This window comes from Mesoplodon bidens (assembly GCF_964165515.1).
Source record: "Mesoplodon bidens genome assembly, contig: HAP1_SCAFFOLD_579, whole genome shotgun sequence".
NCBI classification, from domain to species: Eukaryota; Metazoa; Chordata; class Mammalia; order Artiodactyla; family Ziphiidae; genus Mesoplodon; species Mesoplodon bidens.
In genome coordinates this window covers 123,504-141,851 of record NW_027671439.1, presented here as the reverse complement: position 1 = coordinate 141,851, position 18,348 = coordinate 123,504, and the positions used below count along the sequence as shown (strand labels likewise).

General features: G+C 52.8%; 1 protein-coding gene across 1 annotated transcript in view; it reads right to left on the bottom strand.

Annotated features, from left to right (window-relative positions):
• Positions 1 to 1,263: 1,263 nt before the first annotated feature.
• The window catches only part of LOC308611344 (BCL-6 corepressor-like), a 43,106-nt gene continuing 26,021 nt past the window's right edge, over positions 1,264 to 18,348 (bottom strand). The window contains 9 exon segments of the mRNA XM_081260165.1: positions 1,264 to 1,670; positions 3,095 to 3,251; positions 3,925 to 4,070; positions 5,221 to 5,387; positions 10,255 to 10,488; positions 10,737 to 10,918; positions 11,503 to 11,745; positions 12,168 to 12,413; positions 17,831 to 18,017. Coding sequence (XP_081116291.1) covers positions 1,379 to 1,670; positions 3,095 to 3,251; positions 3,925 to 4,070; positions 5,221 to 5,387; positions 10,255 to 10,488; positions 10,737 to 10,918; positions 11,503 to 11,745; positions 12,168 to 12,413; positions 17,831 to 18,017 — 1,854 coding nt within the window. The 3' untranslated portion in view covers positions 1,264 to 1,378.

Genomic DNA, 18,348 nt, shown 5'->3' with positions numbered 1-18,348 from the left:
CCCAAACAGGTAATTGACGAACACATGCATTCTAAAACTTGTCAGTAACAAAGTGCTATTCCAGTTTACAGCAACAGTTTAATTCTACTTAGATACTAAAACTGAATACACTGAATACTGCAAACTTGATTCCCAACCACTCAGCAAAGTACTACATACCTTTTCAGATATAGGAAAAAAAAGAAAAAGCATACGATTCTTCCTATTTTCATTTCCAAAGATACATCCCAATCTTAATGATCAATCAGCGATTTAAACGTCAACTATAAACCCAGTATACTGCTGCTGTGCAGTGTACTAGAGCAATAGAAGAGAGAGGACCTCAAACCCTCTGTTCCCTCAAATTCAAAGGCAGGCTTCCTGACCCCTCCAGACCACTACTGGACACAGGGAAGGCACACTAATGTTTCAGGACCCCAACCAACAGTCACCTGCTTTGTGATTACTTCCATGACACACCCTCACCAACACCAGAGTTTGCTGCTCCTACGGGACGTTACATGTATTTCCTATTTTAACACATACCACAGTGCATCATAATTATGATTGCAGATAGATGTTCTAACAATTGAAAGAGAATGATGACTTTTTTGCTCTTTACATCTTGCTATTTCCCTTCCCATAAAATTTCTTGAAGCGAAACCATAAAATATACACAAACACAAAAAACAGAAAATATACAAAACATGTGCTTTGCACCTTAACACAAACTTAAGTAAAATTAGTTCTGACAGTATCCAGCATGACAAACTTCCATGGTACAAATGAGAATGGACCAAGGTTTGAGCAGGTACAGGAGACAATCCAGGCATGAACAACACCAAGGAAAGGTAGACAGGAAGTAACATGGTGTGTAGGAAATCACGACACCAGTCTGATGGGAAGAGACTTAAACAAGACTGAAACTCACTTTCTAAACCTCCATCTCCAACTGGACAATTCGCAGGACACAGGTACACCAAAGTGGCCAATTTATTCAATCCCTTTAATATGGAGGAAGAGTTTAAAATTTTACTGGTTTAATTTGCCCCAAAAGCAACTCTCAACAGTTATGGCCTCTGTCGTCGGAGCTTTGTATGAAATTAAGTCAAAGTGTGGAGCTCCTTTGCCTTTTTTTTTTTCTCCTTAAAAAAGAAAAGAAACAATTGTTCCGAGTAAAAACAAACATATTCCAAAGCATGTGTACATTGAAAAGTAAAGAAACTTTATTAACAACTTCATAAAAACTGACTTAAAATTTTAAAAAGAAAAAACATGAAGTCCTTCCGACTGGAGTCGTGTCTCATAGTGTCCTTTCTTTACAGAAATAGTCGTATTATGACACATATGCACAAGGATTAACACCATGACACACTGTACACGGCGGGCCCTGGCGAGCTCACCAGTTGTCGTCTGAGTCCAGGTCTCTGGGGAGGATCCACTCCACGGATGAGCCCAGCAGAGTCTGAAGCTCGTTCGTGAACTCCACCAGATCTAAGAGCTCCTTACTTTCTGGATTACAGGACTCCAGGTCTTTGGGGCAACAGAATAAGAGACTTGCTGACACTTGCCGGCAGAACTCGGCCTCCGCGATGGTGACGATTTCCACATTTGGGAAATTGCAGCGGAATATGCAGGAGGACATTTGCAGTTTCTTGAGCAGGTCTGAGAGCAACAGCCAGTTACGAGGCCTACACCAGAGAAAGGACAGTGGTTTGAGTTTCCGGCAAAATTAGAGGCGCTCCCAACTATGAACTACCCGTCTCCTGGCGGTGAAAGGGCCTGCTACTTCCACTTTGATTACCCCACCCCCACCCCACTTCTCACTGTCCTTAGAAGGTCTACTTCTTCTTTTTCTTTTTTAATTTTATTTATTTATTTATTTTTGGCTGCATTGGGCCTGTTGCTGCGCACGGGCTTTCTCTAGTTGTGGCTCGCGGGCTCTAGAGTGCAGGCTCAGTAGCTGTGGCGCACAGGCTTAGTTGCTCCGTGGCATGTGGGATCTTCCAAGACCAGGGCTCGAACCTGTGTCCCCTGAACTGACAGGCAGATTCTTAACCACTGTGCCACCAGGGAAGCCCGGAAGATCTACTTCTAGCGGGGGAACTCTGGACTCATGTGCATGTGTTAAGAGACCACCTAGGGCAGACCAGCCAACTTAGACAAAAGCAGGAGCAGCGCCCCTGAACGAGCCTCGTTGCAGGCCACCCCAGTGCTGCCTTGGCTCTGGTCACAACTCAGGTCACCCCTCTCCAAGTAAGTGCACCCCGTTCTAGTCACTGGGGAAAACCAGTCTGTATGCCAACCCAAGGGAGATGGCAAACACCTCTTTGACCTCTCCTCTCCTCCGGCCCTCACGGAGAGAGCATGAGAAACACTCGAGGTCACCTGGCTTTCCTTGCCTTTCCCACACCTCCAACCTGCCTCTCAATGCTGCCGGGAGTGAGGCTTTTTCGAGAAGGGAGGTGGTACAATCCTTCCTGATACCCTGCCACGCTTTATCATCTCTATCCCGAATAGAATGTCACCACAAGGGCAGACACGTTCCCAGCCTCAGAGTCCAAGGAGGATGCTACTCCTTAAGCACCGGGGTCAACACACAGCAGAGCAAGGTCTCCTGATGTGTTCACTCCAAAGGGTTGGTCATGGGGCACAGTGGCCCGACCGTGGGGACAAGACTCGATCTATGCAAATCTGAAGACACATAAGATCCCAGGTGCCACATACGGCTTTCTCTAATCTTATACGAGAAGCGGGTACACATCAGTATCGTCCCGTGGACCTCACGCGCCTTGGAAGGCCCCTATGGTAGCCGTTTGGGGAGGATCCCTTCCCCAAGAGTTTACTGACTGAAACTGTGCAACTGCAGTCGCTGACTCCCGTGTCCTTTGGGCTCTAGGGGTGTGTTCCAATGAGGGCAGTTGGCTGGGGAGCCCTCCCACCCCCAAACTTTTCTGGAAAAGTTCCACTGCATTATGTGAGGTCGGTGGACACTTGGTGAGGAATTCACTCACCCCCCAACCCAGCCACCCTCATCTACTGAAGGGGATTTCTAACTCCTGCCACCCCACAGAGCAGCTGGGCTGGCTCTTGACCACATGCTGGCCACGCTCACCCCTGAGCGACGGACACCTGGACGTTATAACACGGCAAAAGGGGGTCTTCGGAAAATTCAGATTCCAATAGGTCACCATAGGCCTCGTTGCTGTCATCCTGGTCCTCCGGTCCTGGGGGATTTGCTAAAACATCATAACCACTTTCATCATCTGGTTCTAACCGGGGGGGCAAACAAGAGAGAGGTCAGTAAGCTGGAGCAAGATTCCAGCTGTTCGCCAAAAAGGACTCTGGAAAAATTCTTTCCCAAGCAAGTCCTGCTCACAGCACCACCACCACCCCCAGAAGCCCAACTGAAACGAACAAGGCTGTTCAGCACACACAGAGCTGCCAGAGAACTCCGAAGAGCAACCGGGGTTACCGTCGTCAGGAGCCTGCAGGTTATTTAAACAGTCTGCAGAGGTGGGGGGAGGGGAAGAGAGAGAGAGAGAAACAAGATAACGCCTGCTGGTAAGAGGCAAATGCTGCTGGAGTTCGGGAACATCTCACGCTGGGGCTGGTGTCACCTCCTGACAAGTCCCACTGCACACGCCTCCAGGTATCTGACTGAAACCTCCCCACGCGTCCACCCGCCTTCCTGAGGGACTGCCCGCCTCACCGCCCCAGCCTGCCAAACAAAAGCTAGCCTGGCTAGCCAAGAGTTTTCCAGCCCCCCACCTCGCAAAACTCAAAGTACGTATCTCTTCTTTGACAGACTAACGTTGGGCCGCTTTTCCCAGTAAAGGGTCACTTAGAGTAAACGGGGGGTGGGGGTAGGGGGAACCCAGGTGAAAGGCTGTGAAGTCACCGTCTAGATGCTTGAACAAGACCGTGTCTTGACCTCTGCCGTACCTGTTAAGAACTTCTCCAGAAGTTCGCTGTGGTTCACTTTCTTGATGGTTCTACCTGAGTACGTAGCCAGGGTAGGAACAGCACCGTAGGAGAGGAGCAAGCGGACAATTTCGAGATGATCATTCTTGACAGCATCGTGGAGAGGCCTAGGAGAGGTGCGGAGGATTACACCCGTGCACGCGACGCTTGCTTCTAAGGACACGGGGCAAAATCGAGCGTGTGCGGCCAAGCCTCGTAGGCGCGCTATTTCACCGAGGAGGTGAGTGTACGGTCGCTGCGACAAATTACTCTGTTATTTCAACACATAACCCTTTACGGGACAGGTGAAGGGACCATCTCAGGCCTCATTCTTCAATGCAAATCTCTCTTAATGCATGGCCCAAGGAGGAACTCAGGCCACGATGAAAATGTTTCCAATGAACTTAAATAGTGACAGACTGTAAGAAGGTAACATACGGCGGGGTGGGGGGAAGAACCCCAGCACCACGGAAGCAGATACGAGAAGCCATTGTTACACCATTACAAACAAAACCCAAAAAGTGCAGTTGGTAAAAGAAACTAGGGGCAAAGTGGAACCTCTCCTGAAACCAATTTGGAGATGAGTGATCAACCCTCTCGCCCAGAAGCAGTCGACAGGCAGGGCGAGTTCTCAGGAGGATACAGAGTCCTCCTGCCCGTGTCCGCTGGGGTCAGGAACACTGTCCGCAATCCCATCCAGAAAGGATGCTATTTGGAAACCATGAACCACCAAATACCTTACGGTTTTGCTCATTTTATGACCGTCAGGAAAGCCCCAGTGCCCTGCCTCGTGGTGGCATCCCAGGTACAACCAGGAAGATGCTTGGGCTGACTCAGACATGGGCCTCTGGCCAATAAACCGAGGTCAAGGACAGAGTGGGGGCCAGGCCCGGGGATGTGGGTGGACACGGCAGGTCCTATCAAGCCAGTTGCCACTGGACCTGTCTGTACTCCTGCAACTTTCAACTCACATATATGTTCAAGATTGAGATTCAACAGACGCTGGTGAAGAGTCCAGGGTCTTAAAAGAGAACACCCCTGATTATTCATGCAGGCTCAACATTTTCAGGGACTTCTGTCTATAAGAGCGTCACAGAGTTTTAAAGTTCTATGTAAATTTGCCAGAAAGATCTGTCCGATTCCATTCTAGAGGACTCCGCCACCAGTGTGCTTACATGGCACTCACTCTCCATCTTTCCTTCTGGGGTTCCCCGCACACCCTGAGAACCACTGCCTATGCCCCAGCAGGGCCAGGCCAAGAGCAAGACCGCCACTGACCCGGTTCCATCCTGGGCACTGCAGTTGACATCGGCGCCATATTCAAGGAGGTGTCGTACGATGTTGAGCCAACCTCTTGCACAAGCCTCGTGCAGGGCACAGTAACCCGCGTTGTCGCGGTGGTTCACATCACAAATCTTGTTCTCCAGGCAGTACAAGACCACTTCCTACGGGGAGAGGAGAGGAGAGGAGAGGAGATACCATCAGACAACCATACAGTGAACCTTGTAAGGGTGACCTCCCCATAGCTTGCCGGTGCCCACTTTCAAAGGCATACATCCTTGGGGCCAAAAGCCCACCATGGCGCGGGCAGGCGGCAGGCATCCTGGTGGGGGGTGAGAGGGCTTGGAGATGCAGACAGTGTTGTCTAAGGCTCTGCTGCACCAGTGGCCTGGCCATGGGCAAGTTACCCTTGAACTTCTCCAAGCTTCCACAGGGCTGCTGAGAGGACGCATTCGGATAGCGATGGAAGCCCTCAGCCCAGGGGCCGACGTGACCAGTACAGAGGTGTCACGGCTGCTAACACCTTAGATGACACATTGCCAAGCACAGACCATTCTCACTTGATGGGTCTGTTCAGTCAGTGGCAGTGGACGATAACACAAGTTTAGATCAAAGTATGGATGACCAACACTTAAAGAGAGCTTAAATCAGCTGGAGAACATTCCCCAGCTTAGAGAAGCAGGGACACCCAGGTCAGCTACATCCTCGTGCCCCCTGTTAAGACCCCAAATAAGAACCTGGGCCTCAGATGCTCTTGTCTGTACGTTAAGTGGAGTTAAAGAGAAGCTCTCTCCCTCCATCCTCGAGGAATGACACAAAATGCCTCCAATAACCCCACCCTCTATTTTGCCTCACTCCACCCTCACAAGTAAATATGAAAATTTTAGACTGATTCTGCCCCAAGTTAATGACAGGAACCTGATACACCACAGGCTGCAACCTCCACATTTCAAGAATCAAATAAAACGTTCACCCCCGCCCCCGGAGATGTTCTGTGTCAACACTGTGCATTAGAATCACTGTTATTAACCTTATTTCTTTGGCTTGTTAAAATATTAATATGAACCACTCCCAGTAAGCAGAGCAGGAACTTATTCAATGTTTTATTACCTTAAGAAAGTTTTCAGACACATCGAAAGCATTTGCCACCAGAAAACACGTTATACTGTTAATACTGGGTAAGTCGTGCCCAGCAGAGAGCCGTCAGGTTCTGAGAGCTGGGAGTAGGCAGAACGTGCATGTGGCCCAACACATGGTCTGCTGGGTAAGGGGGGGATGGGATGGGGTCAGAACAGGCCTCCTTGTGACATCTCTCAGGTAACTTATCTGTTAAACCTAAAACGGGGGTCATTCTAGCTGCTCATAAGTGCGAGATGGGTTCTGTAAAACCTTTTATGCCCTTTGGAGGACACGCCAATCAAAGGTGACCACTCACTTGGGAGCAAACTAGAATGTTCCATTTGCTTACCACGTGAACCCAATGGGGCATGCTGGTAAACCTGGCCATCGGGGCCCTGTTACTTCAGGTCACTGCAGCAGCTCCCTTCCAAAACAAGAGGAGGAAGAGAAAAGGCACGCCCACGAATGCGTTTCTCCGTTTACATCCCAACCTGCCAGAAAGCCCACAATCCTCTGGGCTCCCAGGCCACCTGCCCCGAGCCCTGGTATCCAGGATACCGCATGAAGCTGCTGCTCTTTTAGCAGGCCCTCACTAGCCAGACTTGAGTGGACGGCTGCAAGCTAATGAGTTGTGTGCCCCAGCCAGGGAGAGGCCCTGTCACGTGGCTCTGGGATCAGCTCTGAACGCCACCAACTGCTGTGCACACATCAATTTACTCAACCCAGGGTTTATTTGCTGTGACAATCATGGCCTTCACCTGGAAACCTTCATCACTACTAGGGCAGATTCAAGGGTACCTAGAAATGAAAGGCCGTCCAAGCTGGTGGGTAAGTCAACTCTCTTCTCCTGGAAGATGGCAGCAAAGGCAGCAGTAGCCCCACGGCCAGGTCAGACTTTTTGCCACGGGCTGTCCTAACTCAACCACGTTGATCCCACTATTTACACAGTGCTTCTCATTTCCCCAGATGAGGACGTCTTCTGTCACCCACAGGAACCCAGGAGCTACCAGGAAAGGAAGGTAGTACCATCCTCATTCAACACTTGGAAACTGAGGCCCAGAGATATTAAACCCCAAGTTCAATTAACATGAAGTACTAGACCTATAACTCAGGTCTTTGGTACCTGGTCAGCTGGGAAGATTCAAAGGGCCCAAGAGGGCCCCAGTTAGAGGGATGCAATCCAGCTGTGACGAGCATCCCACAGGCCTTCTCTGTTGGGGGTCAAGTGGGCTAACTACACTATCCTAACTAGGAGGGTGATGGCCTCTAAATGGATGGCAACCATCGCCACCAACACTTTCTCTAACTGAAAGGTGAAGAGGCAGGGCGAGTCTGTCGACGCAACACATTCCTTGGTTTATTTTCTCCGCTAGAAATAAACGGGAGTGTCTGAAGGGCAGCCCAGCCATTCCCAAGCAAAGTCAAACTGCTTTTGTCGGACAGCTCTCTGTTCAGCGGCTATAAGCCGAATGCCATTACCCGCAAAATGTAACCATAAAGGCCATAAGCCCGACGTTGTTAATTAAATGCCTCATTAACTTTTTGAAAAACATGACTTAATCAGTTCATAGAAAATTTAACCATCACCGCTAAAGGCACAAGCATGTGGTTGCACACTGGCGTTTCAGCCTAAGAAATAGAAGCCTTTTTCCCAGGAGGGAAAGGTTTGAGGTCTTTGGCCACGCAAGTGATCTATTTAACGCGGATCTGAAGCCAGAGTGTGTTTCTAAACTTCCAGAACCAGATTATCATGACATAAAGCTCAGACAGCCTTTATACTGCACATGGTATCTTTGGCTAAGCAGAAGAAAATAACCAAGAATGCTGAAGACAAAACTTCAGGAAAACCCTCCCAAACCACACCCTTATCTGCTTAAGCAAACTGTCCTTCAATTTGAAAAGGTTGAAGCTGCCACATCTCCCAACTGGGCCTTCATCCCAACATTTAAAATTCTGCCCAGAGAAATCCCAGAAAGTTGGATTCAAAGTTGAAAGCGTTCATCTACTTGTCACAATGTTCAGCATCAACACTGGTGATCTGTGGAATCTACATATTGAAATTTACATTTGAAGAAAAAAACAAATCCGACCCTAAACATTCCCAAGGTTTCCTGTGCAATCAAAGGCCAGGTAGCCTAAAAAAGTATGGATCAAGTGCCCCTTGGTCCAGGCCTCAGAGCCACCAAACCAAAATGGAAACTGTCTTAGAGGACCAACGAGGGTCTTTTGACGTCTCTGGTCCCAAAGGGAGGCTGCTGGAAATGATGCCAAGTTCACAGGTGGGGCTCGGAGCCCCGCCCTCCACGGTGGGTGCAGCAGCACCCCGCCCCCCCATCTTCAGCATTTGCTGGAAGCGGGAGTCTACTTTCTCAACCCTAACCCAAAAGTTGGGGTTAGGGGTCTCCCCCCGACCTCCAGCGTTTGCTGGAAGCAAGGAGACTATCTTCTCAACCACGGGGGGGTGTAGCTCAACACTATGTGCAACATCTGCTCTGTCCTCCTAGGCGCCCGCTCTCAGCTCTTGGGAAACCAACTGGGTGCTCCTTGGACTTCACCTGCAAGTAACTGCGCTAACTACCACAAAGTGCTCTCTAGCTAATGGAGAGGTCTCCAAGAGACGTGTAGATATAAACAACAGCACATTCAACCCACAACAACAACAAAAAAACATCCCAAACTAAGCATAGCCCTAGTGCTTCCAACTTCCCACCCACAGTCATGCCTTAGGGCCAAGGCAGGCACACTTCCAAGGGCTCACGGCACTATGGACCGGGGTGGGGGGACACGACGGGAGACGGGGGACAGGGGCACAGAGCTGGCTGAGGGTGTGGGCGCCAGGGCTCCGGGCCAGCCTGGGTCCTGCCACCCCAGTGCTCAGCCACACCTCCACGCTCAGCCTGCTGCACCGCGTTTTACTGTCACCATTCAACTCCCAGAGGGCTGATGCCAGCACAGAAAAATGCCTTTGCCCTGTGGGCTATTACATCACAATTGCTACTGACAAGTATGGTGGGGGAACTGCACAGGGCATGGAGAGTCATCTGTCTCACAGTGGTTTTGAACTGTCAAAAGGGCAATTCCAGTGTGAGCCAGTCTTGCTGAGGAGCGTGGTGGGCTGTGGAGCACTGCTGGATTGCTACCTGTACGGGTATCAGCTAACCCCTCTGAGGCTCAGTTTCCTCATCCGAGAGTGGGCTAGTACGCGTTACTCCCAAGTGAACATGTTAAAAGGGTGAAAGGAGTTACTACAGATCACACGGGCTTAGGCAGATATCAGCTATCTTTCTATGTTGCTCTAGCAATAGAGGCCATCACTGTCATCAGCCGTGCTGGGTTGGGATACAGCAGTGTGGACAGGGAGTTTTGTGCAAGGCTCAACCCCTGCTCCCCGCCCATCAGCCCTCGGCTCCCGTGCCCTCTCAGAAAGAGACTGCTCAGGTCTGCCCCACTCCCACCCCTACTCTGCACAGACACTTCCCACCCGCTACCCCACAGGGGCATCACTCTGCCCCAAACAGCACAAGTTAGTAGAGCTAATAACTACTCTCCTTCTTGCTATTCAGAATCCAAAAGGGCTCATTAAAATTCCCCTGGTCGCCAAGCCCTGGGTTAGGTCAGATTTTATATCAGAGATAAGTGAGCCGGACTGGCCGAAGCAGCCTACCTGCCTGAACGGGAACGGAACATCAGAGAGGCCTGCCTTTCTTTTCACACCACGACTGAACAAGCCACCAAAGAGCCCGCAGTGTGAGCGGGAGCCAACGCAAACACCCTGCTGGAACACCCAGCCCAGCCCGCCACGTGGAGGGGGCTGGGCTCTGAGACACGCCCCCCATCCCCAGCCAGTGTGTCCCCCACCCAAGGAGCAGCAGCCGGTGGATCCTGATCCGGGGCACCCACAAGGATGCTCACCTCGTAGCCAAGCCGGGAGGCCTGCTGTAGGAGGGTGTCGCCTGCGTTCTTATTGACAATAAGTCTCCGCGCTTCTGGTGGCATCGGGCGGGACTGGGTGGTCTCTGGAGGGGAGCTTGAGCATGTCAGCTGCGAGGCCTGGGAAGATGGTAACAATTGCTGCAAACGGTCCAAGGGCTTCTGGTCCTGCTTGGCCGGCGAAAGATCATAGTCGGAACTGGGCTCAGGCCGCTCCTGAGTGGAGGAAAGCACTTTTCCTCCTCTCTGTCTGAGGGAGGCGGGGCGCGAGGAAGGGGCTGCATTTTTACTCGCTGGGAACTTCACCGCCACCCAGGAGACACGTCCCCTAGGAAGGGGCAGGGACGTTTTGGGGGGAGGGGTTCAGGAAAAGGAAAGCTTTGTCCCCAGAAGCAGAGAAGTAGGCAGGCGGGATGTGCCTGCAGAGGCCCGGGGGGCGGGGGAGAGCCAGGGGCAAGAGGTACCTTGCCATCCGCATTGTCCACGTAGGAGTCCCCTGGCAGCGGCAAGCCCCGCCTGGGCTCCTGAGGGATCAAATGCTTGGTTTTGCACGGTCGCTTCGCGGATGGTTTCTCGCTGTTGTCGGTGTATTTCTGCGGCAGGGGCGAAGGCTGCCGATCCATTTCTTCGTCCATGCACAGCACATCTGTCAGGGGGAGAAGCAGCGGGCGTTACACAGTTGTAGCCGGTGAGGAAAGAAAAGCCCATTGTTAGCACTGATCGGTGGAGCAGCTTCAGTTTTTAAAGATATACCAATTATGTTTTCAAAGCACTAATATTTTAATTATCCCACATTCAACCGGCAAATGGGCTAACCCACGAAACGCCAAATGGCAAGTCGCTTCAAAGGGCCGCAAGAGAGGGCAGAAGCCAGCCCTTTTTGCGCTCCCGTCCCCACCCATGGGGGGCCTGGGTGCTCGGGACAGGGCGACTGGGGACAGACAGCCTGAGGCTGGAATGAGGGCACTGACAAGCGCCCGGGGTCACCCAAGACTTCCCTTCCTGCCCAGCCGCGGGCTGGGTGATGAGGAGCAGCCCAGGAAGTCGAGCTCCCACCTCACTGTCCATTCCATAAGAAGTGTGCAGGCTGAAAGGACCTCATGAAGAAAACTCCCCGCTCGCCACACGCTACTCTTGTCAACTTGGATGGCCCTCAGGTCCCCTCCAGGGCCGTTTCCCACAGAGGGCGGGTGATCCACCCTCCAGGAGCGCCCCCCGCCCCGTGCGTACCTTGTTCATTGTCACTGCATTTAAGGGACTCCTCCAACCAGCTTCTGTTGCTTTGGGCCTCTGCCCTTTTCCTGCCAGGTTTCTCTTCGGAGATGCTATTGCCCTGGGGGGTGACCGCAGGCTGGACCGCCTGGGTCACTTCCTTCCTGCCCTGCCGGCCAGGTTTGCTCTCTGCTGCCGACACCTGCTGCTTCTGCCGTTCTCTAAGGTGCAGCAAGCGGCGCTGCTTTCTGGGATGGAGCCCTGTTAATTCAATGCACACCTCAGGTTGGTCAGCTCACTATAATGTGGCTCTTCTAAGCGGTTAGAGGAACTGTTTGTCATTTCCCTCTCAGGCCAGTCAGCTAATGGAGAAATAACTACAAATTAATGAAGAAGCCCCCCAGGGCGGGGAACGAACTGTCTTACACATCACTAACAGGAGTGGGGGAGGGGAGGGGTGTGGTCACTGTGTTGGCTGGAACTTGTCACCAAGTCTCGGGAGGGGGCCTATTTGCCTTTGGCCACCTTTGGGCTCCAGCCCCGCCACCTGGCTTTGGGGGGGTGGGGGGTGGGGAGGTGTGAGTGGCTCCCCCCAGGGATCCAGGGTGGGACTGGAACTTTCCACTGCTCCGCTCCAGGACTTCCGTAGGGTGCCCTGCGGGCCGAAGCGAAACCGAGCTCACCTTTGGAGACCCGTCTCGGCTTGGCTTTCAGCAGAGAGTTCTCCGGGAGCACAGTGGTCTCAGTGTGCTTCCTATTGCCAGAGACCTTGCGCTTTCTGTTCAGCCTGAGGGTGGGGCTGCGTGACGCGTCCGGGGCCGTCTGGTCGGCGGGGGACTCTCTGGGGGGCTCCGTGTCCATGTCCTCAGGAAGATCACTGTCTTCTGGGGCTTCGAAGGGGTCAGGTTTGCTTCCATCATAACACTCCCCTAGGGGAGGGGAGACAACCCGGAAAGGAGGGAACAAAGGTCACCAGGAGCAGGCAGGACCCCCATGCCCAAGGCAATCTGCTACCAACAGACCACCCCTCTTTGGAGACCAGGGGCCTCACACGCCGGAAGCACAAAACCCTCAGAAAGACGTCCCAAAGGAAGGACAGCTGAACACAGCCAGCAAAGAAAGCAGAAGATGAGGCGTGTAGCCCACTCACAATCCATCCTTCAAGGGTCAAGGTGAGGCATCTACACTCTCTCTCTATAGGCATGTGAGATAACTCCCTAACTGCTTAACTCTCCAAGGTGGCTTACTTTTAAAGGGGGGGTGAGTGACCTCACAGTAAGATCCAACCAATCAGGGCGGAGCTACAAATGACTATCCAACCAATCAGGGCGGAACTACAAATGACTATGGAAACAGCTGCTAGTAAACAAAAAAGGCTGATGTCATCAACAGACCAAATAGCCCCCAACTGCCATCTACACAGACATAGCACCAATGTTCACTTGGGTCAGCAGGGGCGAGGGTGAAGAAAAAGGGTAGGGAAAGAATGGTGGGAGGCTGGGAAGCTGGGGAGACCAAGGCAAGAGGAGCCTGGCAAAGGGAAAGGAAAGGCTTCCTGGTGCACACACAAGGGTCAAGGGCAATTTCAAAGAACTCAACCAGATTGCTACAACTCCGTCTGTCCTCCTTCCACACCCGTGGGGGGAAAAGCATTTCACTGCCATCGAGGGGCTGCTCCTAGTTCCTGTCTAGGAAGAAGGCCCTCAGTGACACCAGTCACCCACCTGGCACGTCTCCACGCCTTCCTTCCCAGGCAACAAGCATCTAAGGACATTTCAAAGACAAGACTCCAACCCCCTTCATGGGGGGGCGGGTGGGGGGGCGGCGGGCAGGGCTGAACTGCTCACACCCCAGCTCCGCCTGTGTTGCTCCTGCCCCCTCTGCTCAATCTAGCATCCACTTGGGGCTTTTCCTCCAATCACCCCAGCCTAACATTACTCCTCGCTTTTGCTCTAGCCAAAGAAACAGTTCAACTGCTTTGCTAGTCACATTGTTTCTAACACACAAATAATTCCATAATGATCACTGTGCTGTTAAAGAGTTCCCCGAAGATGACCCTGTGTCCATCACCGGCCGGGGGTGGGGGTGGGTGTATGAGTTTGGTATTTCGTTAACACCTGAGCTAAGCTCCCACAGCCCGTTTTTCTAGATGAAATCATGGACACACCCCTCACATGCTGCTCGCATTCCTCCTCCTCTCCCTAGACCACTTCAAGTATCACTCCCACTTCTGCCCAGCCGGCTGGTCCCCTGATCAGCCTCTCTTGGGGGGCATTCCCAGCATTTAATGGCAGCCAGTTGTGGGGATGAACCTCACCCTGGCCTGGGCTAGCCTGACCTGTGTTCTCAATGGTGGAACACACTTAGCTTTTCTCCAAGGGTATCCCAAGGTGGGAGAGATCCCCATCTACTCTTGCCGGAATGGTGGAATCACCCCAACCGCGAGGGTATCCTGTCATGGCAGCAGGAGAAACCCCAAACTCCTGGCCTGTGCTTACGGGTGATGCAGCCCAGGCTACTGCAGGCCCGGTGAAGACGGCGTGCTGCAACTCTCACTCGGGCTGCTCTGTGACCCTCTTAAACACTCGGGCAGGAATGGCGCCGCTTTACAACTCGGCCCCCTTCACTTGTAAAGTGGGAATGTTACTGCTAGCCTCCCTCCAGGGTGGGCTTCATAATCACGGGCCGGGCTCAGCACAGAGAAAGGCTGGAAAAATCCCTTTAACCAAAAGATGCCAAGACTTTCAGACCAGCCTGAATCTCAGGCCTGAAATGTAGGAAATTTTAAGAGGTGAGCCCTGCTGGTTACACCATTGCACTTCTCTGGTCCAATCAGCCTTCCCTAAAAGCTCCGTGGGAGGGGATCCATGGAGGAATGGAAGGGCTACCTTAAGAACCCCCATGTCCAATTTGAAAGTTTCTTTTTCCAAACTAGGTCCATCCACCCATCCCCCAACCCCGGAGCCTTTTAGGGCAAAGATCTCAATTCCCCTCAGCTAAGGCCCCCCAAGACCTTACGCTAGTGTGACCTTACCCAGGCCAGTAATAACCCTGAAGGACACCCACCCCGACTGCCCAAGATGCCCATGGCCACCAGCTATGGGGTAGAGGCTCCGTGTCACTTGGAGCTTCTCAAAGACTGTTCTAACCACGACCCACAGGAGGATGACCCTTGAGGGCAAAGGAGATGGGGAGATAAATAGATACACGGGGATCCTAACCATCAGGCTTTGCCATCATTGCTACTTTTGGCCCTTCTAAAAGTGGGAAGCCATGTGCCCTTGGTCACCCAGTCTAAGCAAGATGTGAACGTGGTCCCTGCAGCATGGTCCTAGGACTCACAGCACATATATCCCAAATTCATTATGATTGTACCATAGCATCACCTCACAGAAGCATCACCACAGCAACATTTACAAGTCACTGTGGCAGCAAAGCACCCTCACCACTGTTGAGCCATGCCCAGTGAGGCCTAAACAAGGTGAGAGGGTTCTGACTTGCTGGAAGGCTCCCCAGGATTAAAATCCCCTTCTCTGTAGCTTAACTATAATAGCACCTCCAGTCAGGGCTAACCTTGTTCAAAGTTACACCTGCTACACAAGGAGTGCAGGGGATCTCTGTTCCAAAGTAGTTTACAAACGTGCAAGTGCTCAGCTGGAAGAGAAGTTCCCTGAGCAAAGAAGTTTCATGAAGCCCCTCGACTGAGGCTTCCTCCAGCTCCTGGCCAGGCACTGCCACTGAGCAGGTCCTAGGCCTGTCCCAGCCAAGTGCTTGGCAAGGGAGATGGTTACTCCAAGTTTGAGAAGGAAGGGACCAGTGCCACCTTGCCCCGCCCCATCTTCAAATGCCACTGAGGGTTCCTAGTGATGAACTTCCAAGTCTGAGGAACCTCCAAACTCTGGTGAACTTCCAAAATAAAAATTTCACTCAGCCACCCATGTGATCATAAAGAATAAATGAGTATCTCGGCCACTGTGTTTTCAAGTTAATTCCTTTTTTTAAACAAGCCCCTAGCAACAAGATGCACCCGCACCAGGACAACCAGGGCCACGCAAACAGCACCCACCACCTTGGAAGCTCCTGGGCCCTCCATGGGTAGGGGCTGCCTCAGAAGGGGGAAGGCATCTTGAAGGCATCCTGGACCCTCTCTGGGACCCCTGCCCGCTCCAAATCCCCGCCCCAGCTCCCATGTGCTCACAGCTCGGCTCTCGGCCACACCTACACCCATGAGAAGGACCTGAGCCCATATCAGCTCAAGACATGATGGCCCAAGAACAAGAAGGCCCATTCATATCCAGCTGAATGGAGTGAACACCTGCTGGGCCTTGGACGTGGAGGCCGCAGTAAGAACAGTGGCCCCTTCAGGTGACCTTTCCTGACCAGCTATTTACAAACCCCACGTTTCTACAAGACAGAGGGTGGGTGGGGAACCCACCTCCGTTGCCCCAACCTTTCAAACGGAGCCCCTCACCTTCCCCAACCCTTCTCCTGCCCTCCCATGGTGGCCATTCATGGCTCACTGGGCCATGTCCCGGGTGCTCCAGGAAGAGACCCGTCGGTCAGTCTGAGATTGGAGGCAGGCGGTGGGGGGAGGGGGCTTTCGGAATCATCTGGGGCTCAGGCCCTGCTCCCCATCAGCCACACCGAGTTCTCGTCTCCACGCTCAGCAGGAAAGACTGGGAAGGACGCACACAAACGTCTCTGGGAAGAAGGGTGGGTGAGGCCACTGAGACGTGAAGGGCAGCGGCCACCCTGGGTTTGGCCACGTTGCTGGAGAAAAGGGCGAGAAGACTCGAGGCCGGTTAACTGCCCGCTCCCTTCCTCCAGCCTCCCTCACCGTCCACCCAGAACAGGCAGATCCCCTCCTCAGAAAAGTGCATCCCCGTGAACTTGGCCTTGCCCACTTTTACCACATCTCTCTGAGAAACTTCCCAAGAGCTGAGTTATGAGGCCACTCGGGAGGGTAAGGGCTGCATGTCAGCTGTGAGCACAGGCAAGGAGGGAGGCCTTCTTGCTGCTTCACTCCAGGGTGGCCTGGACCCTCCGTTTTTCATTCCAATCCCGAGGGGGAGGAGCTCGGAATCGTCTACTCCAGGCACATCGAGAGCCCCATCCCTCGGGTAAGGCCGCCACTGACTAGCCCCAGAAATCCCCTTCTACGGGAGCCACGTGGGACAGACCAGTCCCAGTGTGGCTTACCCAGAACCCTGGCCACAGGCCTTTGTCTGACCCCAAAGATGAGCTGGGGGAGGGCAGTGCTCCAAGCAGCAGAGAGAAGCACACGCTGCTGCTGACCACAATTCTCCCGAACTGCATCAGGCACCCACGACCTAAGCATGCGGGCCAACGCCGACCCTACGACTGGGTCCAAGGGCCTGGGCCTCCCAAACGTGCCCACCACCCCCGACCGTCCCGTCTCAGGAGGATGTCACGCCCACCCTGTCCTCGACGTTCACCGAGGTGCCCTCACTCACCATCACCGGTAAGGTTTCTGGGGTCCGGAGCAGGCTGCAGGCCACAGGCCACCAGCACGCACACTGAAGAAAGCGGGAGAAAGACCTCCACTTGCTGCCAACGCATCTCATTAGCCCAGGAAGTCTCGAGGGCAAAGCCCGAAGTCAACCCCAGTGGGGGAGCAGCTGAGGGGACCGCAGAGTGTGACTCGAGGCCAACACGAGCTTTCTCTCCAGTTCGGCCTCCAGAACAGAACACAGCCGTCTGGTGGGAAGAACGGCCTCGTTGATCCCACGGCCTGGGAGCGTGGTGTCAGCTCCTCATGACTGCAAACGAGCCTCCACAGAACACAATGATGCTCATCTCTCTGGGGCCTTCATCAGCCCTCATCGCACTTGAACGAAACCTCTGCCTCTGGAGGGAGAATCCGAGTACCCTCCACTCCCTCCCACAGGAGACTGTCACTCTGGAGGGTCTGGCTCTGGCTGCAAGTGCCATTCCACTGCTACCAAAAACCCGTGTCCGTACCTGCTACAAAACAGAACACATACCTGCTACGCTGGAGGTCCTGCACTGCCATTCCTCTGCTCTACTGTATCAGACTATTACTAACTACAGGACTAGCATTGCTCCGGAAAAAGGAGACGCGTGCCAGGAAACAGCATTTCATAGGTGCTTCACTCCTGGATGTCGCAACGCTCCAAAGGACAACCAGCCTTGCAATCCACAGCTGGGAAGGGTGGCCAGAGCAGCCCGTTCTCCGAACAGCCAGCACCCAGACGCTGGGCCGTCGGAAGCGTACTGTTTCCTCTCACCTCCCTCGGCACTGGGAGCGGAAGCGCCCCGTTCCCACCGACGTGGTACCACACGCGAGCCGCCTGGGTTCACTTACATCTCTCACTGTCGTTCTGGTCGGCAATGGCCTCCTCCGGGGCAACCGACTTTGGCTTTTTGTCCTGACTTCCTTTCAGCCTTTCCCAGTCAGTGGGGCTAAATTTGCGCACCTCGGAGTCTTTGGTCGTGGGGTGGCCGCCTTCTCGCTCTTTCATCTCCAACTCTGAGAAGCGCATCACTGCACGCTACAAAGAGAACGGAGATGGAAAAAAGACACACCTTACCACCAAAGCTATTTCACTGCCCTTACCTTAAAGGAAGGTATCTTCAAAGAAAAGTTTGCCCAAAACCAACCACAATTTATGATACAACTGAGATATTTTAAAATTGAACGATAAAAACGTAAGAGTGTCTATGTGTAACTAGTCACACACTCTTTATTCCTAAAGCCATATGTATGTAGAGATATATGTGGTGTGTATGTATAGCCATACATACACTGTGGCATACAGACAGACATTCTCTTTCGAAGGTAAATAAAACAAAACAAAAACATGACGCAAAGAAAGCGAAACA